The 24,482-nt window shown below is 37.9% G+C and overlaps 3 protein-coding genes across 5 annotated transcripts; 1 reads left to right on the forward strand and 2 right to left on the reverse strand.

Moving 5' to 3' along the window:
* Nucleotides 1–239: 239 nt before the first annotated feature.
* LOC129109632 (syndecan-2-like) lies at nt 240–10,036 on the reverse strand. 2 transcript variants are annotated; one of them, XM_054621740.1, is made up of 5 exons: nt 9,817–10,036; nt 4,713–4,845; nt 3,466–3,689; nt 2,769–3,048; nt 240–2,528 (listed from the first exon to the last, which is right to left on the reverse strand). In XM_054621740.1, the coding sequence occupies exons 1-5, from the start codon at nt 9,874–9,876 to the stop codon at nt 2,368–2,370; spliced, it is 858 nt and encodes a 285-aa protein (XP_054477715.1). In that variant the 5' UTR covers nt 9,877–10,036; the 3' UTR covers nt 240–2,367. The 2 variants fall into 2 exon arrangements, with proteins under 2 accessions (XP_054477715.1, XP_054477714.1); XM_054621739.1 differs by having other exon boundaries at nt 240–2,531; nt 9,817–10,033.
* A 2,340-nt stretch (nt 10,037–12,376) lies between these two features.
* Nucleotides 12,377–24,273, reverse strand: mrs2 (magnesium transporter MRS2). Its single transcript, XM_054621994.1, has 13 exons — nt 24,206–24,273; nt 23,685–24,009; nt 22,230–22,288; nt 21,910–21,946; nt 21,341–21,453; nt 17,252–17,413; nt 16,978–17,108; nt 16,520–16,636; nt 15,313–15,382; nt 14,913–14,995; nt 14,021–14,138; nt 13,506–13,619; nt 12,377–13,302 (listed from the first exon to the last, which is right to left on the reverse strand). The coding sequence occupies exons 2-13, from the start codon at nt 24,007–24,009 to the stop codon at nt 13,243–13,245; spliced, it is 1,389 nt and encodes a 462-aa protein (XP_054477969.1). The 5' UTR covers nt 24,206–24,273; the 3' UTR covers nt 12,377–13,242.
* Nucleotides 17,795–21,293, forward strand: LOC129109852 (integrin beta-1-B-like). Of its 2 annotated transcripts, none has more exons than XM_054621995.1 (6): nt 17,795–17,931; nt 18,652–18,908; nt 19,068–19,281; nt 19,357–19,492; nt 19,709–20,015; nt 20,122–21,293. In XM_054621995.1, the coding sequence occupies exons 3-6, from the start codon at nt 19,171–19,173 to the stop codon at nt 20,327–20,329; spliced, it is 762 nt and encodes a 253-aa protein (XP_054477970.1). In that variant the 5' UTR covers nt 17,795–17,931; nt 18,652–18,908; nt 19,068–19,170; the 3' UTR covers nt 20,330–21,293. The 2 variants fall into 2 exon arrangements, with proteins under 2 accessions (XP_054477970.1, XP_054477971.1); XM_054621996.1 differs by having other exon boundaries at nt 19,071–19,281.
* Nucleotides 24,274–24,482: the final 209 nt, after the last annotated feature.

Raw genomic sequence — 24,482 nt, forward strand, 5'->3', positions numbered from 1 at the left:
CCCAAAAATGACAAACAGCCAGTTCTAGAATTGCATTTAAGTCAAATCTTTTATACAGTAGTGAACCTCCTAAAATACATGATTTCAGCAAGACAATTCTCTAATAGACACCTAATTTGCCTGCATTTCATCTGCAAGTTGTTTTCTGGTTGGTCCCCACCACTTTATAGGTGTTAATTTGTTCAAATCAAGGCTTGAGACAATTCATATTCAACTTTGATTAAAATGAAAATTCTATATATTTACAAAGAATTTATTATTCTTTAATCATTTATTAAATGCATTTATATGAAAAAAAAACCTTTTAAAAAAGCCAGAACACTGATATTGAAATTGAAGATGATATGATGCAAGGCTCGTCAAATACATTTAAAACATAAATATTAAAAAAACAAAAACAGAGCAGTAGGCACCAAGAGGCTTCAATCATGTGTAAATGCTGTACAATCCCAATTTGTCACTCACATTTGAACCTGGATTATAGTCTAAGCAAGTATAAATTAATACATATACACTATAGTATCAACATACTGTATACATTTACAGAGATCTTGGAAGAGAGAGGTTTTTGTGTGTACTGCAAGTGCTAACCCGTTGTCCTTAACTGCTATGAGTAAAGTTTATGTTAGAAATTTATCTGAAATTTCTTTTGATATGGACAACAAATGAAGAGTTTTTCTAGAACCAAACTAGAACAGAAATATTCCAGCTGAGGTTCTGTACAGCTCAAAGGTCAAAGCAACTGTAAATTAATATACAGTGTTTTGTAAAGCACGGAGAATTCAAGTGCCTAACAAATGTCCCAGTAGCCCCACCTCCCTGTATGTATCAACCACAGATCCCAGTCATTTTCATAACCAAAGTTGGTTTAAAATAAATTTATTTGACCTTTTCACAGAGATTGTAAGGCCACAGATAGCACTGCTTCAAGACAATTGTTCTCCCATTTCAATAAGAGGCTGATGTGAAAAGTAATCTTTGACACTTAATAAGCAGTAGATAGCCGGTGTTGAAATTCATCACAGACTATAAATCGGACAATTACCTAATTTATTTACTATCTCATAAATTTAACAGGCTGTATACAAGTAAGAATTATGCGCAAAAGGGAATATGACCATGTGGTCTGTTAACTGCCTCCTGTATGAAGCTCTAAACGTCTCTGGAAGGTCTCACGCTTCTTTTGTTGTTTTGGTGTGGTGAAAATTAGGAATTTAAAAACGTGTTTAAAATCCGACATGGTTACATTATAACTAATTAAAAACTATTTGTAAGTTGTGCATAAATGACTGATTTGGGATATTCCTGTCATTTACATTGTCACTGTCCCTTTGAGTTCAAGCTTGCTATTGTAGCTGTATACAGTCGACAGTCAGAAAGGAATGTGCTTTGGCCACTTCACAAAACGTTGGTCACTTCTATGGTTTCTGAATTATAGTCATAAATCTTGGTGCTACCTTAGCAATCCTGCTCCACATGCTTGCGGCATTCAGTCATCAAATAAAACAGTCCTATCACCTGTATGAATACAAGTAAAAAAATCTCTTAACATCAAAAAACAAACCGAAAAGATAATAAAAATTACTTTCCGAAAACAATTAAAGCACATTTATATTTGGTCAGCTCTATAAATGTCAAATATCTGTGTGAAAACATAACAAATATGTACCTACAAAGTAACAAAGATCTCTCATACCAATACTGGACAGCATATGAAAAAACATTAATTCCTTATAACAACAAAAATCTTCAATTCAGCAAAGAAAGCGTACAGAAAATGAAATGTAACAAGAAAAATTTGGTAACAAACTGAGTAAATTTGACCTCAAATATAAGAGTTTACATTTTTATTCAAAATGTGTTAAGGCTATTCAAAATTCCCTTGAACTTCAGCAATGTTGTAAAGCTGAGCTTGGACAGACCAAGTCCCGCCAAGTGTGGTTCAGCTTAGAGAAGTAATGTGGAACGAAAGGCACTGTGTTTTCAATACTTGAAGTTGATTAATCTCCTAGACTAGAACAGTTGTGATCCATCTTGATACTTTAAAAAAAGATTCCTTTCTTGAAATTAGGGTTGCGTATTTAATGTCAAACTTCCCCAGAATGGAATGATAGGAATGTTTTTAAATAGTCTTATTTGTTCCCGTATGACCTGTTCTTCCATTCACTGGACATCATAAAGCAAGACGTGAAACTGCAGCAGAGGAGGAAGGTAGGAAAGATTTTTTAAATGGTGGAAGCACTGAACAAGAATAGAGGTGCTTGACTTTAAACTTCATCCAGAGGAATAATCTTCAGTTCTTTATAAATCCACTCTTAGTCATGATTGGGAGGAGAAAGACTCGATTCAATGTCCCAATTGGTCAGTTCAGGCGTAGAACTCTTTGGTGGGTGCTTTCTGATAGGCTGTTGTGGAAACTTTGGTGTCTCCCAGGTTGTAACTACCTTCGTCCTTCTTCTTCATACGGTAGGCGAGGAGGAGGAGGAGGAAAACAGCAAAGAGCAATCCAATCACTCCGCATGATATCACTGCTGGAGAGGGCATAAAGAAAGATTGACATGACTTGATATTTTATTGTCCCACACTCAAATGTTCCACAAGATTTGGCAAAATGTATTCATCAAAAATCTAAATCATAATTTTCTAAAAGCACTTTACACAGAAAATAACCGGTTTTCAAATTTGGCAACTAAACGAAATCACCTCATTAAACCAGACATGTGTGAACTATAAAGATGAGGTAAAGCCCAGTGGACATCTCTCCTTACCTGCCAGCACTTCCGTCTTCTCCCACATGTTCTCAGAGGTGATTTTGCTGCCTCGGCCATTTTCGGCCAGAAGATCATTTTCGATCTCTTGGATCTTGACTTCATCGCCACGGTTTCTGGGCGTTGAGACATCCCAGCTTTCCAGACTGTTGTCCTTGTCGGTATGATTGATTACAGTGATGTCAATGGTGGATTTGCTTGCTGTAGTTTCTCTGGGAGGTTTGGTGGTGGAGCTGGGACTGGTACTCTCTCTGAACCAATCAACTGTTGGACCTGCCACCTGGAGAAATATACACATTTGTAAAATGTATGATGCACTGGATAAAAAAGTAAGGGGCGAAAGAAAACTTTAGGCATAATGTGGTTTTGAATACTTCCTGGAAACCAACATATAGACCATGAAATTAACATTGGAATATTCTTAAAGCGCCTAGTTTTTTAAGTAGTATTATTTCATGTTATAGATTAATAAATATTTAAAGCAGTCTCACTGTTACAACTCTCATTTCACATTTCAAATTGGAAATCAACATTGCAATTGGATGTTATCTGTTAATCATTAACAATGTACAAAGACATTTCTTGACAGTTATGCCATTTGTAATATTTCTTTGAATCTTTTCAATAGTCAACAGTACATTCATCATAGTTTATCTTTGAGATAAGGATTTGTGTAAAAGGAAAAGCACAATTTTACCTCCTCCTCCTCGGTGTCCCCGTTCGGTAATATGAATGGTGTCGTCTCTGTGTCCTTCTCTTTGGTTGATGGGTTCTGGCTCTCTGCTGCTGTGGTTGTTGGGTTGAGAGGAAAGGCTGCTGATGGCTGTGGTTGAGTTGGAACCATTTCTTTGGAGACTGTGGTTTGAGAGGAGTTGAGGAACTTCCAGAGCATCTCCTCTTGATATGTGATGTGGGTGAAATCTGAGAGAAAAAAAAAAACAATCACCACAAATTCTAACACTTCAGAGGGAGTTTCTTTTCAACCTAGCACTATAACTGAACGTTTTCAAAACTATTTTTGCATTGATTTGTCTGTAACTATCACCTATAAACAGACTTAATAGTGTTACAAACAAATTCCAACAAATCTCCAATTTTGATTAGATTTTTTTCATTTAAGGATTATGGGTTACATTATGGGTTGAGAGGACTTTCGTACTTCATCAAATAAATACATCAATTAAAAATCCATTGCATTATCTGAAAAATGAATTTCCATTAAGCTAAAAACAAGGATGTTATTCTCAAAGTTGATATTTGTAGATATGTGGTTTTAATTGGATAGTGACGCAACGTTAAAATGTGCCTTTTGAGGTGTTAATTAACCAGTTATTTTTACACGCTGGAGGAATGCAATCTGTGAGCTTTTTATTTTACTGGAATTAACCTAACCACATTTCAGTATATTTTGTGATCACACTAAATGTTCCAAGACATTATTCACTGTTGGCATAAAGATGAGTCATTGATAATGAAGGCGGACATCTGTGCGCTTCCAATAAAATCCCGCCTGGTTAACTCCACATCACCTCAGGACAAACATCTGGCATTGTGCGTGAGTGCTTCTGTGTCTGAATATACAAGCATATATTTGTCTAATAATTTTAAATGAGTGGATAGAGTATTAGATAAGGAAACACATCGTGAGACGAGGACATTTTTCAAAAAGCACTTGAAGACTAAGATTAGCCCAGTCCCATTGTAAATCTAGATGATTTTGTGAAACAGTGCCCTGGGTTGTTGAAGTTACGACTTGAAAAACAAAAACAGGAAGTCCAGGAGATTCATTTTCACTTTGCCTTAAGTTAACTCAACAAAGTGGATGATGTTTTTGAGAACCCTTCATTTAACAGCAAAAACTAAGAAAGTAATGTTACAAACAATTACCATAAATAAAGACACAAAAACAAAACAATCACAAAAATAAGACAGTGGTCTCCTTACCGTAGTCTCCAGATCCAGAGCCTGAGCCATCATCACCACCATCTTCATCATCTATAGGGAGGTCACCTGACGTTCGGCCCTCCAGGTACATGTCATCTGTCGTGGAGAAGGTTGCCTGCGAGGAGACAAAGAGCTGGAAGAGAGAAAAATAATGACAGATTATAATTCAAGCAGGAGAGAAAAACTGACAAAGACAAAAGAAGCAGACACACATAGGCCTCCTTTATTCACACTCAGAATTCCTTCCACTAATCGAAAACATGTGAACCTCGCTACAGTTTTGGAGTAAGACTATATCTCTCACAGCCAATGACCTATGCTAGCCAAATATGCCAAAGTGTTCACAGGCGTCTGCGAGTTTAACCGTGGGGTGTATTGCAGCCATACTGTAGCTGTTCTTTTTATGTTCATTTCATGTGTGCGGCAGTCATTTTTGAAGCTTCACAGAGCCACACAGCAAAGCTCTAAGTGTGTTTGAAGCTGCTGTATCTCCCCCTCCTACGCTCAAAGGCAACACACAGAACATGAGAAGTTTACACACACACACACACACAGGAAAAAAAACATAAGATTGTAGCGTAGGAAAACCTCCCACTAACCCAAACAATACACAAAAGGAGTGTGATGAGAACCAAAACCCTACTTGTCTCGTCATCTAAAGCGGGGTCTGGCGCTGTAAACGAGGCTCCAACCAAATAAATGAGGTACTTAAATAAATGAAGTAATTCACCAGCTTGTTGAAACTTTTCTTTCTCAATGTCTGAAGAAGAATTAAACAAGCTGATTAAGATGGTAATATAACAAAACGGCTCGATCAGACTAGACTAACAAAGAAAGCAACCTGACAATGAGTCTGAAATTCAAAAAGAGAAGAATGGCTCCTCAGATGTTGGTAGCAAGACAGCGAGACAGACACTCACACACAGGCTTGGATGAATATGGCCCATTGAGGGCTGAACTATGTCTGGTATGTATACTATGCTTCCACTAACACAGGTGCTGAGAGAGGGAGAGAGGAGGGAGACGGGAGAAAGGAGGGAGACTGGAGAAAGGAAGGGAAGGATAGAGACAGAGATAGTACTGTATATTTCTCAAAAAACAGGTGCTGGTGAAACATGGGAGGTGGATCTTTTAGTGCAATAAATATTTACACTTGTGAGAAGTAATGATACAAATTCATTATATGCTAGCATGAGTCTTCTTGTGTCAACACTTGCATTTTATTTGGCAGTATACCTAAGAACTGAGACTTCACCTAAGAATTGATACAGATCTAAAATGTGTGTATTCTATAAGTGCAGACCAAAGCACTTCACCTAATAATGCCAGTTTCTTCATTCAGTTTGGAATAGATTTATGTTACCAATCAAACTAATGTAGATCTAGACTCCAGACAAACTTTTCAGCTCACTCTCCTTTGTGACACCTGAGACGTCTGCTTTTTTGTTCAAGCTACCGATGCAACAAGGGAAAATAATTCTGAGATAAACCAAATGTTGAGTTCACATTGTGGTAAAACAGGCCATACATAAAATCATCAACACTACGTTTTTCAAAAGACAGCACAGTCTTCATAGCAGAAGGGGCTCATGCATTCCTGCTGTCTTCAATCAGGGATTACAAAAGCAGATGCTGTGCTTGTCAAAAGCGAAACACACAGGAAACTGGAACTGCTGCAGACATTACACTTACTCTCTCAACTTGTCTTCTGTTCCGAGGGCACTATAACAAAACAACTATTACTACTACTAGAACTACTACTACTACTACGACCTCAGACGGTGTTGAGCTGATGGATTCACTCATTCAATAACTCATGTACAGATTAATATGGGGCTAGGCTGTATGGTTGAAATCATTATCACCATTAATAAGGATATATAATATAACAATATGGTAGATTTTCATAATCATTAATGAAATAATCAAACTGATGTTCAGTTAACTGTTTCACTGGTATGCATTACACTTTTGATATGTGTAAAACTTAAACTTTATAAACTAATTTTAATATTACAGTATGCTGTGGGAGAAACAGAACAGAGCCAAACAGGAGTTTGTGTAAAGGATAACATGAGAAAGCATCATTTTGTGAAAATCTAATCTTAAATCTATAAATGATTATATCAATAAAAACTGAATTATGGCCAATACCTTTTGAGATATGAGCTGCCCAAACGGTAGCAGCTTATAATAATAATAATAATATTGAATAATCTATAACATTTTCTTTTCAGTTAATCATTTAGTGCATAAAATGCCAGGACATAGTCACGATCACAAATCCCCGCTGAATAAGTTTCTGTTGATCGACTAACGGACTGTGTTCTCAAACACATGTGCAGACACTGTAACAGACAAAATGAAACATGAGTGGGAAAAATAAAAATTTGCTATCAATCTCTTTGTCCATACCTCCTACCAGAAAGAAGTTATGCACTAGGGTTTAAGACGTGACTCGGTCAGTCAGAGGTTACACACATCTGGAAAATGCATAGCTCACAGCCACATACACACAGAGCGTATATAACCATCTGGTATCCCGGTGCTTTGTCCAAGTGAAGACAGTTTCCTGGGAACAGCCAGGTTGCAGTGATAAAACAACACAGACGTGCAATAGGGAACGTGAATGAGTGTTTAGGGGATTGCTTTATTAAAACTTGTAATCGACAAATCCATATTTTTGTGACTGCTGGATTAATAGCTATTACAGTAAAATATTCCCATATGAAATGGAAATCAATGATGATGAGAGAGCAGTCAGGTCAAGAGTGAGGTTGTGTAACATCCAAAAGTACACAGCAGACCTGTCATCACCATCTAGATAGCAGCAGCAGCAGCAGCGCACAACACTGTGTTTGAGGGGGTGGATGTTTGACCAAAGCAACAAGTCATAAAAGGTTAAACCACACTCTACGTGTAATGTGTGTGTTGAGTTGACAGCAGTTATAGTCTCCAAAAGGCTTCACAAAAGGTGAAAATATTTTATAACAAAAGAATCAGTAATCATCTCGGGGTAAACAGCTTACATTTTTTGTCACAGCCCTGTTGGCCTGAAAAGAGTTTGGTCGGATTGTACAGAAAGACACGGGTATGAAAGAAAGACACAATATTGACTTTTGTCTTTACCCTTTGAGGATATTATGATGTCCTTAACTGAGATATGTATATGTAAGTATATGTGAATATAGTTGTTTGTATCTGCTCACCCCAAACTAAAAATGTCTTAGTCCACACCATTTGGCAAAAGATAGATTTCATCAGATAAGAGGCTTAAAAATATGAAAATTGCTGTGGTGGAGCAAAGAGCAGTGTAAGACAGATTCCCTTTCCCAATGATTTGTGGTAAAACCTCACTGGTATTTCCCCCATTGTAAAAAACAAGAACCTCAGGGTTTACTCTTAACTCTTTTGAGGTGTAGCTGAACATATCAGACGTTCAACCAACAGAGTCCTCATAGAAATAGTGCGGCAACAACATATTAGTCACATGCTGTCCGACAGACAGCATGTGACTAATATGTTGTGAATAATACTGGGCTACCGAGAACACATTAAACTTAGATAGACTGTAAACCAGCCGGGGATGTCAACCTACTATTTACGACATTTTTGGGATATTTTTGTCATCTGTGTGTTTCAGACGCACTTTGAAATTAACCATTAACAGAGAGTGGGTGACACACGCTTCCTGTTGCCTATTATGGTTGGGTGTGTAACCCATACAGATATATGCTTGCCTGGACTAGCCAAGTGTGTGGGACTCACTCTGAGTCATTCATCCAGAAAAAAAAATGACAAAACTACCAGCACACAAACTCACAAGCCGGTTTCGACATTCATCTATCACATGTGAGCAACGTCAATGACTGTATGACTAACCAGTAATTCTAAGGCCACACTCAGTTTTGATATAAGCCGTAACCCATCACGCCCAGCAATTTAGCACTGAAGTCTGTGTATTAGTGGTATGAGTTAGAGAATCAATCAAAGCACGTGTGGAGCAGAGTATGACATACATTACAATACAATACAAGTATAGCTTTAGCCATTAAAAAAGTAATAGAAATCCCATCTATTTATAATACTTAGTTGTCAGATTAAAACTCATGGGGCTTTAAGTAATATACATTTATTAAACTGTATTCATTTGCTCTCTGTCTTTACAACTCTTTCAGGATTTAGCCAAAATGATTTGCCTTGCCTCCGCTACACATGTCCAGCAGGACGGATCAGGTTTCAGGTTCCTTCCTCTCACAATATACAGTCCATAAACCATAAATATCATGTAGGTGGCAAAGTTGTCTGGCTCTTGTCAGAGACTTTTTCAGTGAATAAATCCTGCAACCAGGATATTTTTGCTCATGTGACAATGCACAGAGCTCTGCTTTAGCCTGCCATTTCCACACACACACACACACACACACACACACACACACACACACACACACACACACACACACACACACACACAGTGAAGATTTTGCTAGTTTAGGACAGGTCCGACTTGTCAGGTCTGGCAGGATTTTGTCATTCTTTGTCATATCTCAGTTAAATATTCATCATTCATGAATTCATCACAGAATTGAATCTAGCAAACAAGGATCTTTTTAAAACTTGACACATGTGTGGATGAGAAATCCAGGCCATGTCTGGAGGTTTGGGTTTAAATGTCAAAGCTGTGAGGTGGAGGCTGAACAAACTTTGGCTCTGTGTGAACTTGACACCAACTGGACGCCTGAACTCGGCTTGAACACAGTTTCTGCTATAATTCTTATATTCACCTTGTTCAATTTTTAACACACACTCAGGCTTCATAAAATGTCCAGGTGGATTAGTAAAAAGTAGGCTAAAAACAAGCTAGAACGGCATAACAGTAGACTTTATGTAGAGCAATATGGAAAAAAAAAACCACAAACAGAACTGGCAACTTAACATTTACATTAAACTTTCATTAAAATGTATCTGAGCGGCCAATTATGGTCTTTTCTCGGGATGAAAAAAGACAAAAAAGTCAAGATCTCCAAGGCACATAACATTCAGCTTTTATATCATGTTAGTGTTTTTATATTTTTGAATGAAAGCGAAATTGCAAACCACTTACATTTCCACTGATGAAACCAGTCGCCAGTCCGACGAGGAACAACAACCGCAGATTCCTCATCTTAACTCCCAACAGATGTAATTATTAAATATAAAGTGAGAAAAAAAATATATATATACTCAAAGGCAAAATAAAGTAGTTCCTCTAACTCCTCAACACGTCTTCGGCTGCTGTTTTGGACGCTACTTTGTACTCTGGAGTTCCTCAGGAAAAGTTGTTTGTACTGGAAGCGCAGCGTGGCTCGGCGTTGACGTCATCACGGCGTGACGTCAGATAAAGAAGGTACGCTGGGGGCGTGTATGTGTGTGTGTAAGATAAGATAAGATAAGATAAGATAAGATAAGATAATCCTTTATTAGTCCCATAGTAGAAGAAGACAAGCTAAAAATAAAAAATAAAAATAAAATAAAACAAGTATTATAAATAAGCAATAAAAAAAACAGTAGAAAAAACAACAATAACTGAAATATTATATTTACAGACAGAGAAAAAAACAACTATTTTAACTATTTAACTATTATTGCACAGTGTAATGTGTAATGTATTGCACAGGTTTTTATTGGCATGTTATTATTGTCATGTTATGTGTGTATGTATGTATGTATGTATGTATGTATGTATGTATGTATGTATGTATGTATGTATGTATGTATGTATGTGTGTATGTATGTATGTATGTGTATGTATGTATGTATGTATGTATGTATGTATGTATGTATGTATGTATGTATGTATGTATGTATGTATGTATGTGTGTATGTATGTATGTATGTATGTATGTGTGTATGTATGTATGTATGTATGTATGTGTATGTATGTATGTATGTATGTATGTATGTATGTGTGTATGTATGTATGTGTGTATGTATGTATGTATGTATGTATGTATGTATGTATGTATGTATGTATGTGTATGTATGTATGTATGTATGTATGTATGTATGTGTATGTATGTATGTATGTATGTATGTATGTATGTGTGTATGTATGTATGTATGTATGTATGTATGTATGTATGTATGTGTATGTATGTATGTATGTATGTGTATGTATGTATGTATGTATGTATGTATGTATGTATGTATGTATGTAGTGACTACATTTTAGGAATGCGAAAGGGAACAATTATATGATACTACTATAAACAAAGATACTATCTGATAATTATGATTTACGTATCCCATAATTATGAGAATGTTTCTCATTATAATGACTTACAGGATCTTTAATTGTGTCACCCCCTCGGCAGGAATGGGCTTACATACAATTATTTAACAGTTGGAAACATCATCAAAGATCATCTCAGTTAAATACTCCGTTTTCAACACTAAATTGAAAGGCTGGTAAGTGTTGGACTAATGTGGACTATGTTGAATGAAAAAATGTCAATCAACACATCTGAAAAGGATTGTGCTGATTGTCTTTTTGGAGAATCTAAACATACTTAATGGCCACCTCAGTCTTAGGGAAACAAATACCAACCAGGCCGCAAAGCAAGAAGTACACTGATCATTATCAGTATCAGTTCCTTTTGAAAAACTCAAAAAAAAAAAGGTTTCCTCAATCTTCTAAATAAAATGGTTAAAGATGAACTTTTTAAAGCCTACAAAATAATGCTGTTGGCAATGGCTGCTATATGACGTCACGTGCAGTGTTATAGCTCAGAGGTAGACTCAATCATACATCTCTACTCATGGGTGTCAGTGTTTTATTTGAAACATTTTAGTATCCTATACGGTTTCGTTTTACTCCTTTTCTACTTGAGATAAGACACTGACAATCTGTGCTACCACTGCAGTGTGTAGAGAAGCTTCAGCTAATAGTGAATTTTAAACCATAGATATGACTCCCTCTAGTGCAGAAGAATGGTTACGACAGCAAAGTACAACATATGCCATCTGACTCAGACCTCACATGAAACTGAAATATATATATTAAAAAAAAAGACTAAATATATTTTGTTTGCTTTGTACCAGAGTAATTCCCCATGAGAGAAAATCTCCCTTTGCTTGCTGTCTTTGAAGTCATCTTACTTCTTACGTCTTTTTTTTGTTTCCAATGTCAGAAAAGCCAAATTAGATCCAGTATGACTCAATGTGGTTAAAAAAGTGACAATTTCCAAGATGGCTGAATGATACTATAGGCATTGAATATAACACAGAGTCCAAAGGGGAAGGATTTCGCCCAGGTTTGTTGTAAAAAAAGTACTATTAGGCAGCGCTTTCAGACTTTTTAGACTTGTGTCCCCTGAAAATGAAGCTAAATCAGCTTCGACCAATTCAGCCAAAAAGGCTAAATAATAAATGTTTTATATAAACAAAGATGACAGGAAATTTGAAAAAAATGACATGCTTTTTCTGCTCCCCTGCCCTGTTGATGTTCTCAAGACCCCTCTGTGGTGTGGCGACATCTTTTTGGGGATCTTAAAACCAAGGGTAGAAATAAAGCATGGGCTGTCAATGTGTATATTCCGGTTCCCCCGTAACATTTTGACTCATAGCTTTCATGCAAATCAGGATAAAGTCAATAACTTTAAAGTCATACTTAAAAGTTCCTCATGTGTTAAGATATCTTTAATTTTTTAGCAAATTAAATTTGGAGACACTCACAATAACAAAGGGAGACACAATATCAACTCAAAACTTGTAAAATGTTTTTTAAAGACTGAGAAATAATTGCTTATGCTGCTCAGAGCTTGTGCCTGAAAATGTGTCCTGTGTGTCGCTTTTCATCAGTTATGTTGACAGACACAGCAGATATGAGATTATCATCTGGCAAATCCTTGTTTTTCCAAGCAGAAACATTTTCTGGTAGTCTTCAATATGGATGTTACGCTGTTGCACGCTGTCAACACTCAACAAAGGCAAATACTTACACACTGAGCATAACAGAAATAACACTATAAACCTTCTCAATAAACTCAACATATTAATTTGGTTCACATTAATTTAAATAAACTTCGCTCATATTGATTTAAATAATCTTCTAGCACTGTATTTCCCCCTTTAAATGAAGGAACATACAAGTGCATGTCCAGTTATCATTAGTTGGGGTTGTTGTCCGTTTTAGATCCAATGCTGCCACTCGTCAGCATCCACGCACTGATATAAAACCACAGATGACCAAGCAACACTCTGTGCCAATGCATCAATACAATTAGATATCAAGACATCTAATAAAGTATCTGAAATACTAGCAACATAGTTCCAGAAATGTAGGGGACACAAAAGCACACATAAGACATTGGAGTCTCCAGACATTTGAATGCAGTCTCAACCTCGGCTAAAGGCACAGTGGAGTAAAACAATGAGGCCTTTGTATAGAATTCAGAAGGTCCAGGGCGATAAAACAATAGTCCTTAAAGCTGCAGAGTCTGTAGGAGGTCTGTAGGAGGTCTGTGGCATTTCACCGAATGGAGGTAGGACATCATCTGACTCCGGCCTTGATGTCTGATGCTTTCAGAGTTCTCTTCCAAACTTGAGGGATCTGTATCACAAACAGGAGAAATTACACTTAAGACTTGATCTTAAACCACACTTTTATCTGGCGTGTGTGTGTGTGTGTGTGTGTGTGTGTGTGTGTGTGTGTGTGTGTGTGTGTGTGTGTGTGTGTGTGTGTGTGTGTGTGTGTGTGTGTGTGTGTGTGTGTGTGTGTGTGTGTGTGTGTGTGTGTGTGTGTGTGAGCATTACAAGAGGGGGCACTGAAGGCTCTAGATGTCGTCCCAGAAATGACAGCAGTCGTCTCCATATCATCCCGCTGCCCAAGAACATGAAGCCGGTTACCAGCCAGAAAATGCGAGGGTCCTGGTAACAAACACAAACAGTTAGAGTATATGTGTACAAACACACAAAAAGGTGCAGTATGCACATATAGACACGTGGACCAGAATTTATGAAAAAAGTATTTCAAATCAAACAATGTTGAAATGCACTTTTATTACAGATTTATCAACTACTTTTTTTAATCAAATCCAAGTTTTTTGTAAAATATCAAAAAGGACAAATGTCGATTATAAACTATTCAAATCCAAAGTTTTGTCTTAAGTAATTCATTTTATCAGACTACCAGTCCAAAACACAAATGTTAACAACAATATAAAGTTAAAACGAGCTAGACAAAAATCCTTATTTGAGTTGTTGTTAATGGCAAACAAAACTGTCTAATTTTAGATGTGATATAATTCTTAAGCAAGAAGCTGCCTCACTTCTTCAAAGGACGACTCCAAATTCATTCCAAAGGCCACCCCTATCAGACCGAATAAGGAGAGGGAGAAGGAACCCATCGACAGTTGCAGACTCAGGCGCATCATCACGTTACGATGGCTGGAATAAAAACACACAGCACATGTAGAGACAGCAAGCTATTTTGTTTCGAGTGGAATAAAAATACGTCTTCAAAGGTTCGGCTTAAAGTTTTAAAGGTTCCAAATGTTTCATGTCAGTCTCAAAACAAGAATCCGGTTATATATTCCAGGGTTACAGTGCATTTAGTGTTTTTATTACTATATCCAGTCACAGCAGCTCAACGTGAAAATGCTGTCCTAGAAAACACAAAGAGGGAATGTAATGCTAAATAGGCTGTAACTTTGGAAGAAACCCACTTTCATAACAGACACTGCTGACATCTCATATTCCCCTCAAATAACTTTTGAATCAATTGTGCGCAAAATGAGAATAGTGTATTATGTCCATAATCACTAAATGAACAGTACATTGGGAAGGGATCATCTAATGGGCAATATGAACATGAGGATTGACAACAGAAAATCCTGTTCTTAGAAGAAGAAAGAGATTTTATCTGTAGACGTTGTAAGTTCCAATATTATTCTTTATTACCAAAGTAGTTTCAAACTAAATCCTGCAAATGGTAAGAAAACATAAAAAAAAAAAAAAAAATGTAATGTATATTTTGGACAGTTGTACTATTCTATATAGAAAACAAATTTATTTATTAAATATGACTTGCCACTAACCAAAAATACGTATGTATACGTACCGTATGTATAAGTATGTGTGTGTGTGTGTGTGTGTGTGTGTGTGTGTGTGTGTGTGTGTGTGTGTGTGTGTGTGTGTGTGTGTGTGTGTGTGTGCGTATACCTGTCCAGATTGATAAAGATTACACTCTCAGAGTCGTCTATCAGTCCTTTCAGCTCTCTGGTCTTGTTCCCCAGCTCTTCAGCCTGTATTGAGCAGTTCATGGACACTCAATACAACTACTGTGCATAACATGTAGATGACATTTAATATTGTGTGCCAGTTTTTATTTTTATTTTAAAAAACAAACAAGACAAGTAAAAAGGTTCAACGCCACAATAAAGGTGCAGGTAAGTACAATGTTAGGGCGTTAGTTTCAGTTTATTCAAAAAGTTAGTATTAAGTTACATTATGTCATTACTGAGCATGCATTATAGTGAATTCATTTTTCATTCAAGTTATTTATTTCAAATAACTGATGGAAAACTAAACATTGTTTACATTAAACTGTAAGTAGCATTACCTGCATATAGTAATTCTCCAATAAAAATTCCATCTCCTCAGCATGGTCAATACCCAAACTGCTCTCCTCACTATAAAGACAAAAAGACAAAAAGGCATTCTATGTTAATACACATAAGACTGTTTTTAGAAAAGGCCTGGTAGTTACTAAAATGTTCAGCAATAACTGTGCCGATGTATTTATAGTTTTGATTCACCCAGACCTTTGCGCAAATGACGCTGCGGTTTTGGCCACCGCTGTTTCTATCAAGCGAAACTAAACACACATCTCACAATCGAGTAGGCCTCTAAGTTTATCGCCAACAGACTCTTTAACAACACAAGTAAAAGTGGTACAATTCCACCACGATGGACAGAGCAGTGCCATGTGGACTGACAAAATAAAGTAAAATATTCATTAAATAACAATTATATTTATAAAGATTGATCGAGAATCGAACCTACAGCCACCAGCATCCTAATGAACTGCGCAGGCGTCCATTGGATTTGTATTGTTTAGATGTGTGCTAACCATTCAGCCACGCCGAAATCTTATAGATTGGCACTTTAAGTCGAACTATCAAAAAAAAGTGAAACTATCTTTCCTTCTGTCTTGTATGACAGGTCTTGAATTTTGTTCGCAACAAAGAGAAAATTATAAATACAAGCAAATCGGTTAAATCACTCGTACCCGCCACAAAAAGATTTGTTCATAAGAGGTTCTGGCATGAGGCCCTTTGTCTAAGTGATAGATAAGGACTCTAAATAAGAAGATTGAGCATTCAAGTCCCTTCTTGGTCAATTATTTTTGAATTTGATGTCTCAAAATGTCTCCTACTTCAACCCTTATGTTCTGCATTCGGTGTAATGTCTATGCTTTAAGCTGAGAGAACATATGTATTTTAAGGGGGAAAATAGGTTAATTTGCAATTGCACACATACAGCTGTAACAAAACACAAGTGTAAACCTGAACCAAACCAGTTATTTCTGCACCTCCTGACCGTAACCAAACCAAAGCCCAAACCCTAACCATTGAGGACAATGGAACATACAAATACTGTTTGAAGAAAAAAATAGTGTTAGAAGGGGAAACAGACTAAAACATCTTGGGGATCAATAAAGTCTTTATCTCTTACTGCAGCCACTGACCTGGGCTTTAAAAGGAGCTTTAAAGAGAACTGCCTTTCAGCATTTATATACTGTAAGTGTTTGCGAGTGCGTAACTTACAAAACTCTTGGGTCTGTCCACTTGGTCAGACAGAGTTCTTCAACGATCTCCTCCTCATCCAATATCTTCAGCAGGGTATCCTTAAATACTTTGATGTCAGTCTCCAACTCTGATAAGCTGTTAGAGGTACAAAAGTAAAGGGGGGACACTGAGTGAGACAGACAAAACCAAATAAAGTAGACAATTTGAGAGAAGACAAAAGCGGAGATGCCGTGCTGAAAACATATAATGGCAAAGAAGATAACCGTCATGAAGAAACCAACAATAGTGTGAGACCTGAGGCTTGATTCATGCAACAAATGATTATTCAAGCTTTATAAAAGTTGTCATTAACAGGTGAGGGACTGTTTTGATTGATGGGGAAAACCAGTACATTCACAGAGATGCTGACCCAGTTCCTCACATCCCAAATTTAGTGATGCCAAAATCATGGCAATGTATGTGGTTGCATGCGTTACCTCTTGCTGTTCTGCAGCAGTATATGTAGTTTACTTCTATCAGCGGAAAGGATTTTAGGATCCACCAGGGATTCCAATGTGTCCAACATTACTGGTTCGACATCATTCAGCTGAGCTCGTAGAGTGTTTACCTATCGAGACAAATACATAAAGACCAATACATGCACAATCATGCTTCATCTTATCTTGCCCTCAATCTATAGGCAAGGTTGTTTTTTTTAAATCTATAGAACATTTAGATACAGAGACACAGTGGTTCTGTAATCTGTCTAACCTTGTGCTGCAGGATGGCCTCCAGTGCTCTGAACTCAAAGGGCAGAGAGTGTGACTGTGATGCTAGCTGAGGGGCCAGCTCCAGTACCAACCAACGTTCCAATCCAAAACCACGAAAATCCAACACCAACAAGGACTGTGGGGTCACGATGGCTTTTAAAGACTGTGGAGAAACAGAGGGACGAGGTTAGCCTCTTCAGAAAACAATGATACATGTGAATGCAAATACTTAAAAAAACATCATTTCAAGACTTCAAGATTGAAATTACTTAAATGTTTTGTAACAACTGAAGCATGGCTTTTTATAGTTTTAATCTACATAACATTTCATTTTAATGTTTCTTTGCTCATTGTTTGCATACACAGCCGTGTATGCAGAAATACAGTGCATGTTGATGACTGCAGTCCCAACAGTGGACTCTGATCTCTAAGTATTTGCTGTGATCGACCTGAAAAACTGTAATGCACTAGCAAAGCACTTTTGTGTTTGTTCTTTAAACCCACAGTTAGATAAACATACATCACACCAATCAGGATGAGTGACCAGAATCTGCACCCCAGGGTCTCCAGCAGCATTCACAGCAAGTGAACATATGACCGAAGCTTGTCAGTGTGTCACAGTGTGCTGAACTAAATAGCTCCAAGACGCAGCTTCAGTAAAGAAGGCGTTCAGTACTTCAGGTAATCTACCAACACTGCGCTGTATCAGTTTTTTTGATCTATTTAGCACATTAGCAATTGCTGAACTAGAGAAATACGGATCATGCTGTAAGACAAAAAAAATAAAAATACAAGAATAAGCACAGTAACAGGTATATTTGACCTCTTGTTGTTTGTATTTTTAACAGTCGTGTAGTAGTTTTCTTTTTCAGTTTTAAACAATTATAATTTATATTGCTTTTACTCTTTTCAGTAAAGAGATTTATGGGTATGTATTGAACTATATGAACTGTATCTACTTATAGTTAACTTGTTTATTAACAATAGATGCAAAATTGCTTTAAATATGTAATTAAATATTTTAAAAGAACGGTCTGACTCCAAACCTGCATCTTCACCATTTGGCAGTCTCATAAAGTAAAATGATTTGTGTTATTTTGCTTATGTTATTCTTTGTTTAAATTGTAAGCACGACCAATTAAAAAGAGAAGATAAGGGCCTTTTTTAGAAAAAATGTGGTATCCATGTGCAAGATAAATAAGACACAGGAGACAAGACAGTAAAGAAAATGAGAAAAAACACATATTCAGTTACATTTTAGTAATTTAGTCGCTAAAAGTGTATAAAACATATACAACTGTATTCTTTTTTATTTATTGCTTTATTATATTTCTAATTCATGGATGACGTAACATAAATTACTACCTTCAAGTACATCCCACTTTTTTATTCTAACTGCAGGATGTCTGTGAAGCTGCTCGGGTATCTCTGCTTGCTGCTTGTTCTGTTGTGTCCCAGCTGGGCCAAAGAAAAAAGTGTCTCACATCTGCTCCCAACTGTGACCAGTGCATTCAGTCTGGCCCGGCGTGTGCTTGGTGCACCGCCCCTACCTCTAACGTCCGCTGTCATACCTTGAAGGGGCTGCGGAGAGCAGGCTGTCCTATAAGTTACATTTATGATCCTCAGGGCAGTGTGCAGGTTGTCAAAAATGACAGCAGGTAAGTCTCCAGGTTTTAAGAACCACTGCAGAACTCTTTACACTATGCAAGTCTGTCAGATAAAACATGACCATCTTAACTCACTAACACGGAGCGCAACACTAACACCAAGTTACCCAAAACTGATACAACACTACTGGTTCTCTTGCTCTTCTTCAGTAGCACCGAACCAGCAAATGCCGAGGCCCTGTTTCTCCAGCCTCAGGAGTTCTCCCTCCGTTTGAGGCCGGGTGTGAGCCAGTCCTTCCCTCTCACTATCACCATGCCTACAGAGCAGCCTATCACAGAGCTGACCATGGACACAAGCCCTGTGCCAGCGAGAGTCAACATCACATTCAGTAGCATCATGAACGGAAACCCTCTGGTCGTACAGGTCAGCAAAATTAAGACATTAGGGACTTTGGGAAATACAATTTATAATATTAATAAAGTGGATTTTTTTCTCTAGGTGACTGTTGAGGCTGCCCGCTGTCCCGGTCAGCAGGGTGACTTCAACCTGAGGCAGAACAGGACTGGGCCCTGGCCTGTCCTCATCACACCCAGAGGCTTTTCACTGAGTGTGAAGTTAGAGATAACTCTGGAGTGTGAGTATAACTTCAGAACCATGCTACTGTTAATATATGATCAAAAAACAGTAACAGACAATCCCCATTTTGGACAATGAGATAGAAGGAGTCCTCAATCAACTTTTTAATAGTCAGTATGCTGCTAAAGGCACTCATTTGTCTGCTATAAAGTTGCTTATGCAAAAAATGTAATAAAATAAATCAAAAAGAATGATTACAATTTGTGTTCCCCAGGTCAGTGCGACTGCCGAAGAAACCGTGAGGAAAACAGCCCTAGCTGTGGTGGCCATGGGGCTCTGGTGTGTGGCCAGTGTGAGTGCCCCGAGCCTTACGCTGGACAACAGTGCCAGAGAGACATCGACTCGTTTCAGTCACGAAATGAAGACTACTGTCGCTCAGGCCCGAATGCCCCTGTGTGCAGCCGTAGGGGAAAATGCAATGAGGGATTCTGTGAGTGCGAAACGCGAGCGAACCCGAAAGAAAGATACAGCGGACGATACTGCGAGTGCAGCAACTTTGACTGTCCATACTTCAACAGCAGGTAGAATATTTGATTATTAGGGAGTATGCAATATTGTCTTATCTTTTAATTCTACTTAATAGAGAAACAGATTTATATGAAAAAAAAACAACTTTGTATCATACAGAATATGTGGAGGCCATGGGAAGTGCGAGTGTGGGAGGTGCGTATGTGATGACAACTGGACCGGTGAAGACTGCATCTGCACCATGGAAACTGATTCCTGTATGGCAAAAAGCCAGAAGCTGTGTAACAATAACGGGGTGTGTCAGTGCGGACTATGTAGATGTGAGACACCATACAGAGGCCCGACCTGTGAGGACTCCCCTTTTTGAGTGGGCAGTTGTCAGAAGTGTGTCGGGCGTTCGGGACGGGAGCGAAGAAGAAAAGGTTACAACTGTTTGCTGTTAATACAGGGTGTTATGGAATGAAACGAATAAAATAAAGATAGAAACTCAACGTGCAATTAGAAGATTTCTATTACGACACCACAACTCCCTCTTGCTGTTTTTAGCATTAAACCTGGCTAAAATTATTAATTCCTTTTCTGAACCTAAACCTTCCAAAATCTTTTTAGTACAGTCACATAAACTCTTTAAATGACAATGACAACTTGAATTTACAGTTACTGTATTATGCCTCAGACACTTACTGTTTTGTCATATTTCTAATTTCAAAACTAATTTCTCGTAGCATGGAATAACCACAGTAGTTTGTTCATGAATTACAGAGCAACAATACATATTTCTTCCTGTTTCGGAGTATCAAACTGCAACTAAACTACACAGTAGTTTAACTTCCAGCAGGCATATTATAGTCTTGAATTTACTCATTTCTCCCACTCATCATCAAGTGTGATTAAGAGTGTGACAACCTCACTGTGACAGTTGTGGGGAGCAAAGATGAAATGCCTCAACCAGGAGAAACTATTGAATTCTGTAAAATGATGAGTCGTGAAGACTCTCGTTTCTTCTACTTCACCTTCTCCAGCACGCCCTCTTGAGGACAATCCACTATGGTGCGGGCTAAGAAATGTCCTAGCGTGCTGTAGAGGGGATCCTATATATGTTTTAATTATAGAAGGAAACTAAGTAAGTAAAAATATTTCTTACCTTAAAAACAAGGTGAAAATGATATGTGGCCTGCATGAAGTACATTTTTCCGGTTCTCATTATTTTATTTTACTGTGTCATCCTCTTGGCCGCATCATATTATTGTTATTATTATTAAACTATTTTTTTTTATTTTTTTTATTATGATCAATGGTTTGAATTAGATTTATGGTGACAAAATGTTTCAGAATCAACAGCCAGATCAAGGGGGATCTAAAAGAAAAGTGAGTATACCTCCATCCGTATGATAATGCAGTTGTTTCTAGCTATTAAGCTGGTACTGTGCTGAAATCGAAGGTCTCTGGCCTGAAGACTTAGCTCCTGGCAAAGCTCTGTTTTCTTCTTCTCTAAAAGAGAAAAAAAGAGAGAAGAGGAGCAGAGGGAGTGTTAAAAATAGTCATGAATGAATACTTTTGTTTCATATATTTTTGAGTTCATAACAGGTGATAATATATCTACTGCTTTCCGCATCCTCTTCAGAAAAAAACTTCTTGTCGTAGAACAATAAATGTAAAAAAGCCAAACCCATAATGGGAAGGTCACACCAAAGGTCAAGCTTCAAGTAACACAGCAATGGTGAGCAACAGTGAATTGTATGTCCAACTGTGCATGGCAAGGAATAAGAAGTTCAGTCAGATGCCATACTGAAAATGATACCTTCACCCTGGTGAGAGTGGTCTCATCACAGCATAGAACGGATAACCAATCATCTGTCTTAATGACGACCATGACATTACTCCTCAAATAAAAGATACCATGCAAGTAAATCAAAGACGACTTTAGATTTATTTTCCAACACTTACCAAATGTTGTCACATTTCCCTCTTGGTCAAAATTCATCTGTGAAATAAATAAACAAGAAACTGATCAAGTATCTATGTTAGTCACAGTGATTCAACAGCCAATGATACAGTAATGTATCTCAATGCATAAAATGTATGACAGTAGATTGGTGGGTGTTGAAAAGATTTTAATTCCATCTGATAAAAGCTGTGAAATCTATCGGTCTGTGTCATCAGTTTCTCCAAAAGCATCTTGACGTTAAGTGCAAAGTATTATAATAGTAGTCACTACTGTTCAGTATCCACTGAAATGTTTTGGCTGACTGCTCTGCATCACTTACCACTACAACAGCTGGAGACACACTGGAGACGTCTGACACTCTGTAGCGGATAAAGGACACTGTTGAAAGAAAAGTGAAATAAAGTTACACCACATGTAAAGCAACATTTTTCATCTTTGACCACAGCAATAACTATAGTTAAAATATGTAACCACAGTTATCTGCAATTGTTGGGACCAATATTGGGTCCAATTTGCTTCTTTGAATTTGAATCAATACACCTTCATAAAGAGTTCAGCTTTGATACAGTTTCATTATATGTAAATAACATAAAGCAGTATGTAATACATTGTTACAGTAGGCAGAAACAAGTATGCAGATGTCTTTTTTTCAGTTTAACATTACTAATTCAAAAACAATCGCTAACATGAGGTCTGAGAAATACTGTTTAGTCTAGTTTCTAATATGTCTCTACAGTTTGGGCAAGAGCTACCAATATATCGTGGAGGAATAAACTTTAAGGAGCTCTCTGTTGGACAACTGTGTAATCAATAAACCGTGTCTAGATTACCTCCAACATATCCGCATCTCCCCAAAGCAATTATTGATACACATCCACAGAAACATACAGTAATACAAATTTATCTATGATAAGCTCATATCAGCTGATAACATTTGGCCTGTCAATCTATGAGACAGGTTATTATGTAGACATGCACTGAAACATAATAATAAATACATCAAGTGGGCGACTGTGGCTCAGTAGAGCAGGGTCGTCCTCCAATCAGAGGATCGGTGGTTCGATCCCTCGGCTCCATGTCGATGTGTCTTGTCCTTGGGTAAGACACTTAACCCTGAGTTGCTCCCGAAGGCTGTGCCATCGGTGTATGAATGGGTGTGAATGATTAGAGAGATCCTGATGGGCAGGTGGCACCTTGCATGGTAGCCCCTGTCATCAGTGTATGAATGGGTGTGAATGGGTGAATGATCAGTAATGTAAAAGCGCTTTGAGTGGTCGGAAGACTAGAAAAGCGCTATACAAGTACAGTCCATTTACCATTTAAGTACTGCAATTAAAACAAAGTGATTTTTTTAGTTATAAAAAAAATGTCAAAAGGGAATAATGAAATAGCAGCATAATCTCAAAAGTGTTAATTCTGCAGTGGAAACATATCATATAACATGTTGTATGCATACTGGGGCGGCTGTGGCGTAGTGGAGAGCAAGGTAGTTCTCCAATCAGAGGGTCGGTGGTTCGATACCCAGCTTCGGCAGTCGATGTGTCCTTGGGCAAGACACTTAACCCCAAGTTGCTCCTGAAGGCTTGCCATCGGTGTGGACTGGATGTTGCATGAATGTTAGTTAGAGTCTGATGGTGGCACCTTGATGGTAGCCTGTCATCAGGGTGTGAATGGGTGAATGATATGTAATATACTACTGACTGTAAGTCGCTTTGGATAAAAGCGTCTGCTAAATGACTGTAATGTAATGTAATGTACTGACTCTCGTTCTTACCAGGCCATGGTGCACCTCCTTGCAGCAGGTTCTCCTTCCTCACTGCAGCAGACTGATGAGATCTTCTGTGTTGACATGTTTGACCCCAGACTGCATCTGAACCAACACTGCTGTAACTCCTGCTGCACAATCCCAGTTTTCTATTTCCAAGTGGCACAGAGTACTTCAGTGGGTAGAGTACAGTATTGGCACTCCAAAGGACAGGGGTTCGGGTCCCAATTGTTCTTGAGGGGGAAACACTTTCAGAACTGAAGTTCCCACCAAAAGGAGGATATATCCTTGTGCACTTCATACAGCCAGCTAGCAGCACCCTGTGTAGTTTCATCTCCACACACAGACACAGAGATCACAACACATACATCAGCAAGCAAAGGTGGTGGAGGACAGGAAGGCAAGCTTTAAACTACATAAACACAGAAGGAAGGGAGAACAGGTTTGCTGTGAAAGATATGCATCCTCAGCAACCTCCTTCAAAGTTTCAAGACTCCTGTGCAGCGTGTTTGTAACTTAATGCTAGTCACCTGTTAGCTTCCAGTGTCAGGACCGTACGGGACCACAATGCACCGCGGTGACGACGCCGAGCGGCTGGCCAAAGATCGTCTCTGGTGAAGTTATTCACTTGGACTACAAAAGCTGACCAATTTTAGATTTTTAGATTTTTGGAAACCTGTTCCCACCAGGAAAAGACAAAAACATTGTACAAAGTTATATATGGATGATAGAACGTCAGATTTATTAGATAAAAATTCATGTTTATTAAACTGTCTAACTCAAAAGTTTGATTCACTGCAACTAATG

The sequence above is a fragment of the Anoplopoma fimbria genome, chromosome 20 (assembly GCF_027596085.1).
Source record: "Anoplopoma fimbria isolate UVic2021 breed Golden Eagle Sablefish chromosome 20, Afim_UVic_2022, whole genome shotgun sequence".
NCBI classification, from domain to species: domain Eukaryota; kingdom Metazoa; phylum Chordata; class Actinopteri; order Perciformes; family Anoplopomatidae; genus Anoplopoma; species Anoplopoma fimbria.

Bases quoted from the DNA above. Each gene is read 5' to 3' on its own strand.
- LOC129109852 (XM_054621995.1), top strand. From the start codon at position 19,171: ATGCCTACAGAGCAGCCTATCACAGAGCTGACCATGGACACAAGCCCT. The intron at 19,282-19,356 runs GTCAGCAAAATT...TTTTTTCTCTAG, and splicing joins GAAACCCTCTGGTCGTACAG to GTGACTGTTGAGGCTGCCCG. The intron at 20,016-20,121 runs GTAGAATATTTG...TGTATCATACAG, and splicing joins TGTCCATACTTCAACAGCAG to AATATGTGGAGGCCATGGGA.
- LOC129109632 (XM_054621739.1), bottom strand. From the start codon at position 9,876: ATGAGGAATCTGCGGTTGTTGTTCCTCGTCGGACTGGCGACTGGTTTC. The intron at 4,846-9,816 runs GTAAGTGGTTTG...TCTCTCTTCCAG, and splicing joins CTGGTTTCATCAGTGGAAAT to CTCTTTGTCTCCTCGCAGGC. The intron at 3,690-4,712 runs GTAAGGAGACCA...TTTTTCTCTCAG, and splicing joins CTCTGGATCTGGAGACTACG to ATTTCACCCACATCACATAT.
- mrs2 (XM_054621994.1), bottom strand. From the start codon at position 24,009: ATGAAACTACACAGGGTGCTGCTAGCTGGCTGTATGAAGTGCACAAGG. The intron at 21,947-22,229 runs GTAAGTGATGCA...TTTATTTCACAG, and splicing joins TGTCTCCAGCTGTTGTAGTG to ATGAATTTTGACCAAGAGGG. The intron at 21,454-21,909 runs GTAAGTGTTGGA...TTTCTCTTTTAG, and splicing joins GGGAAATGTGACAACATTTG to AGAAGAAGAAAACAGAGCTT.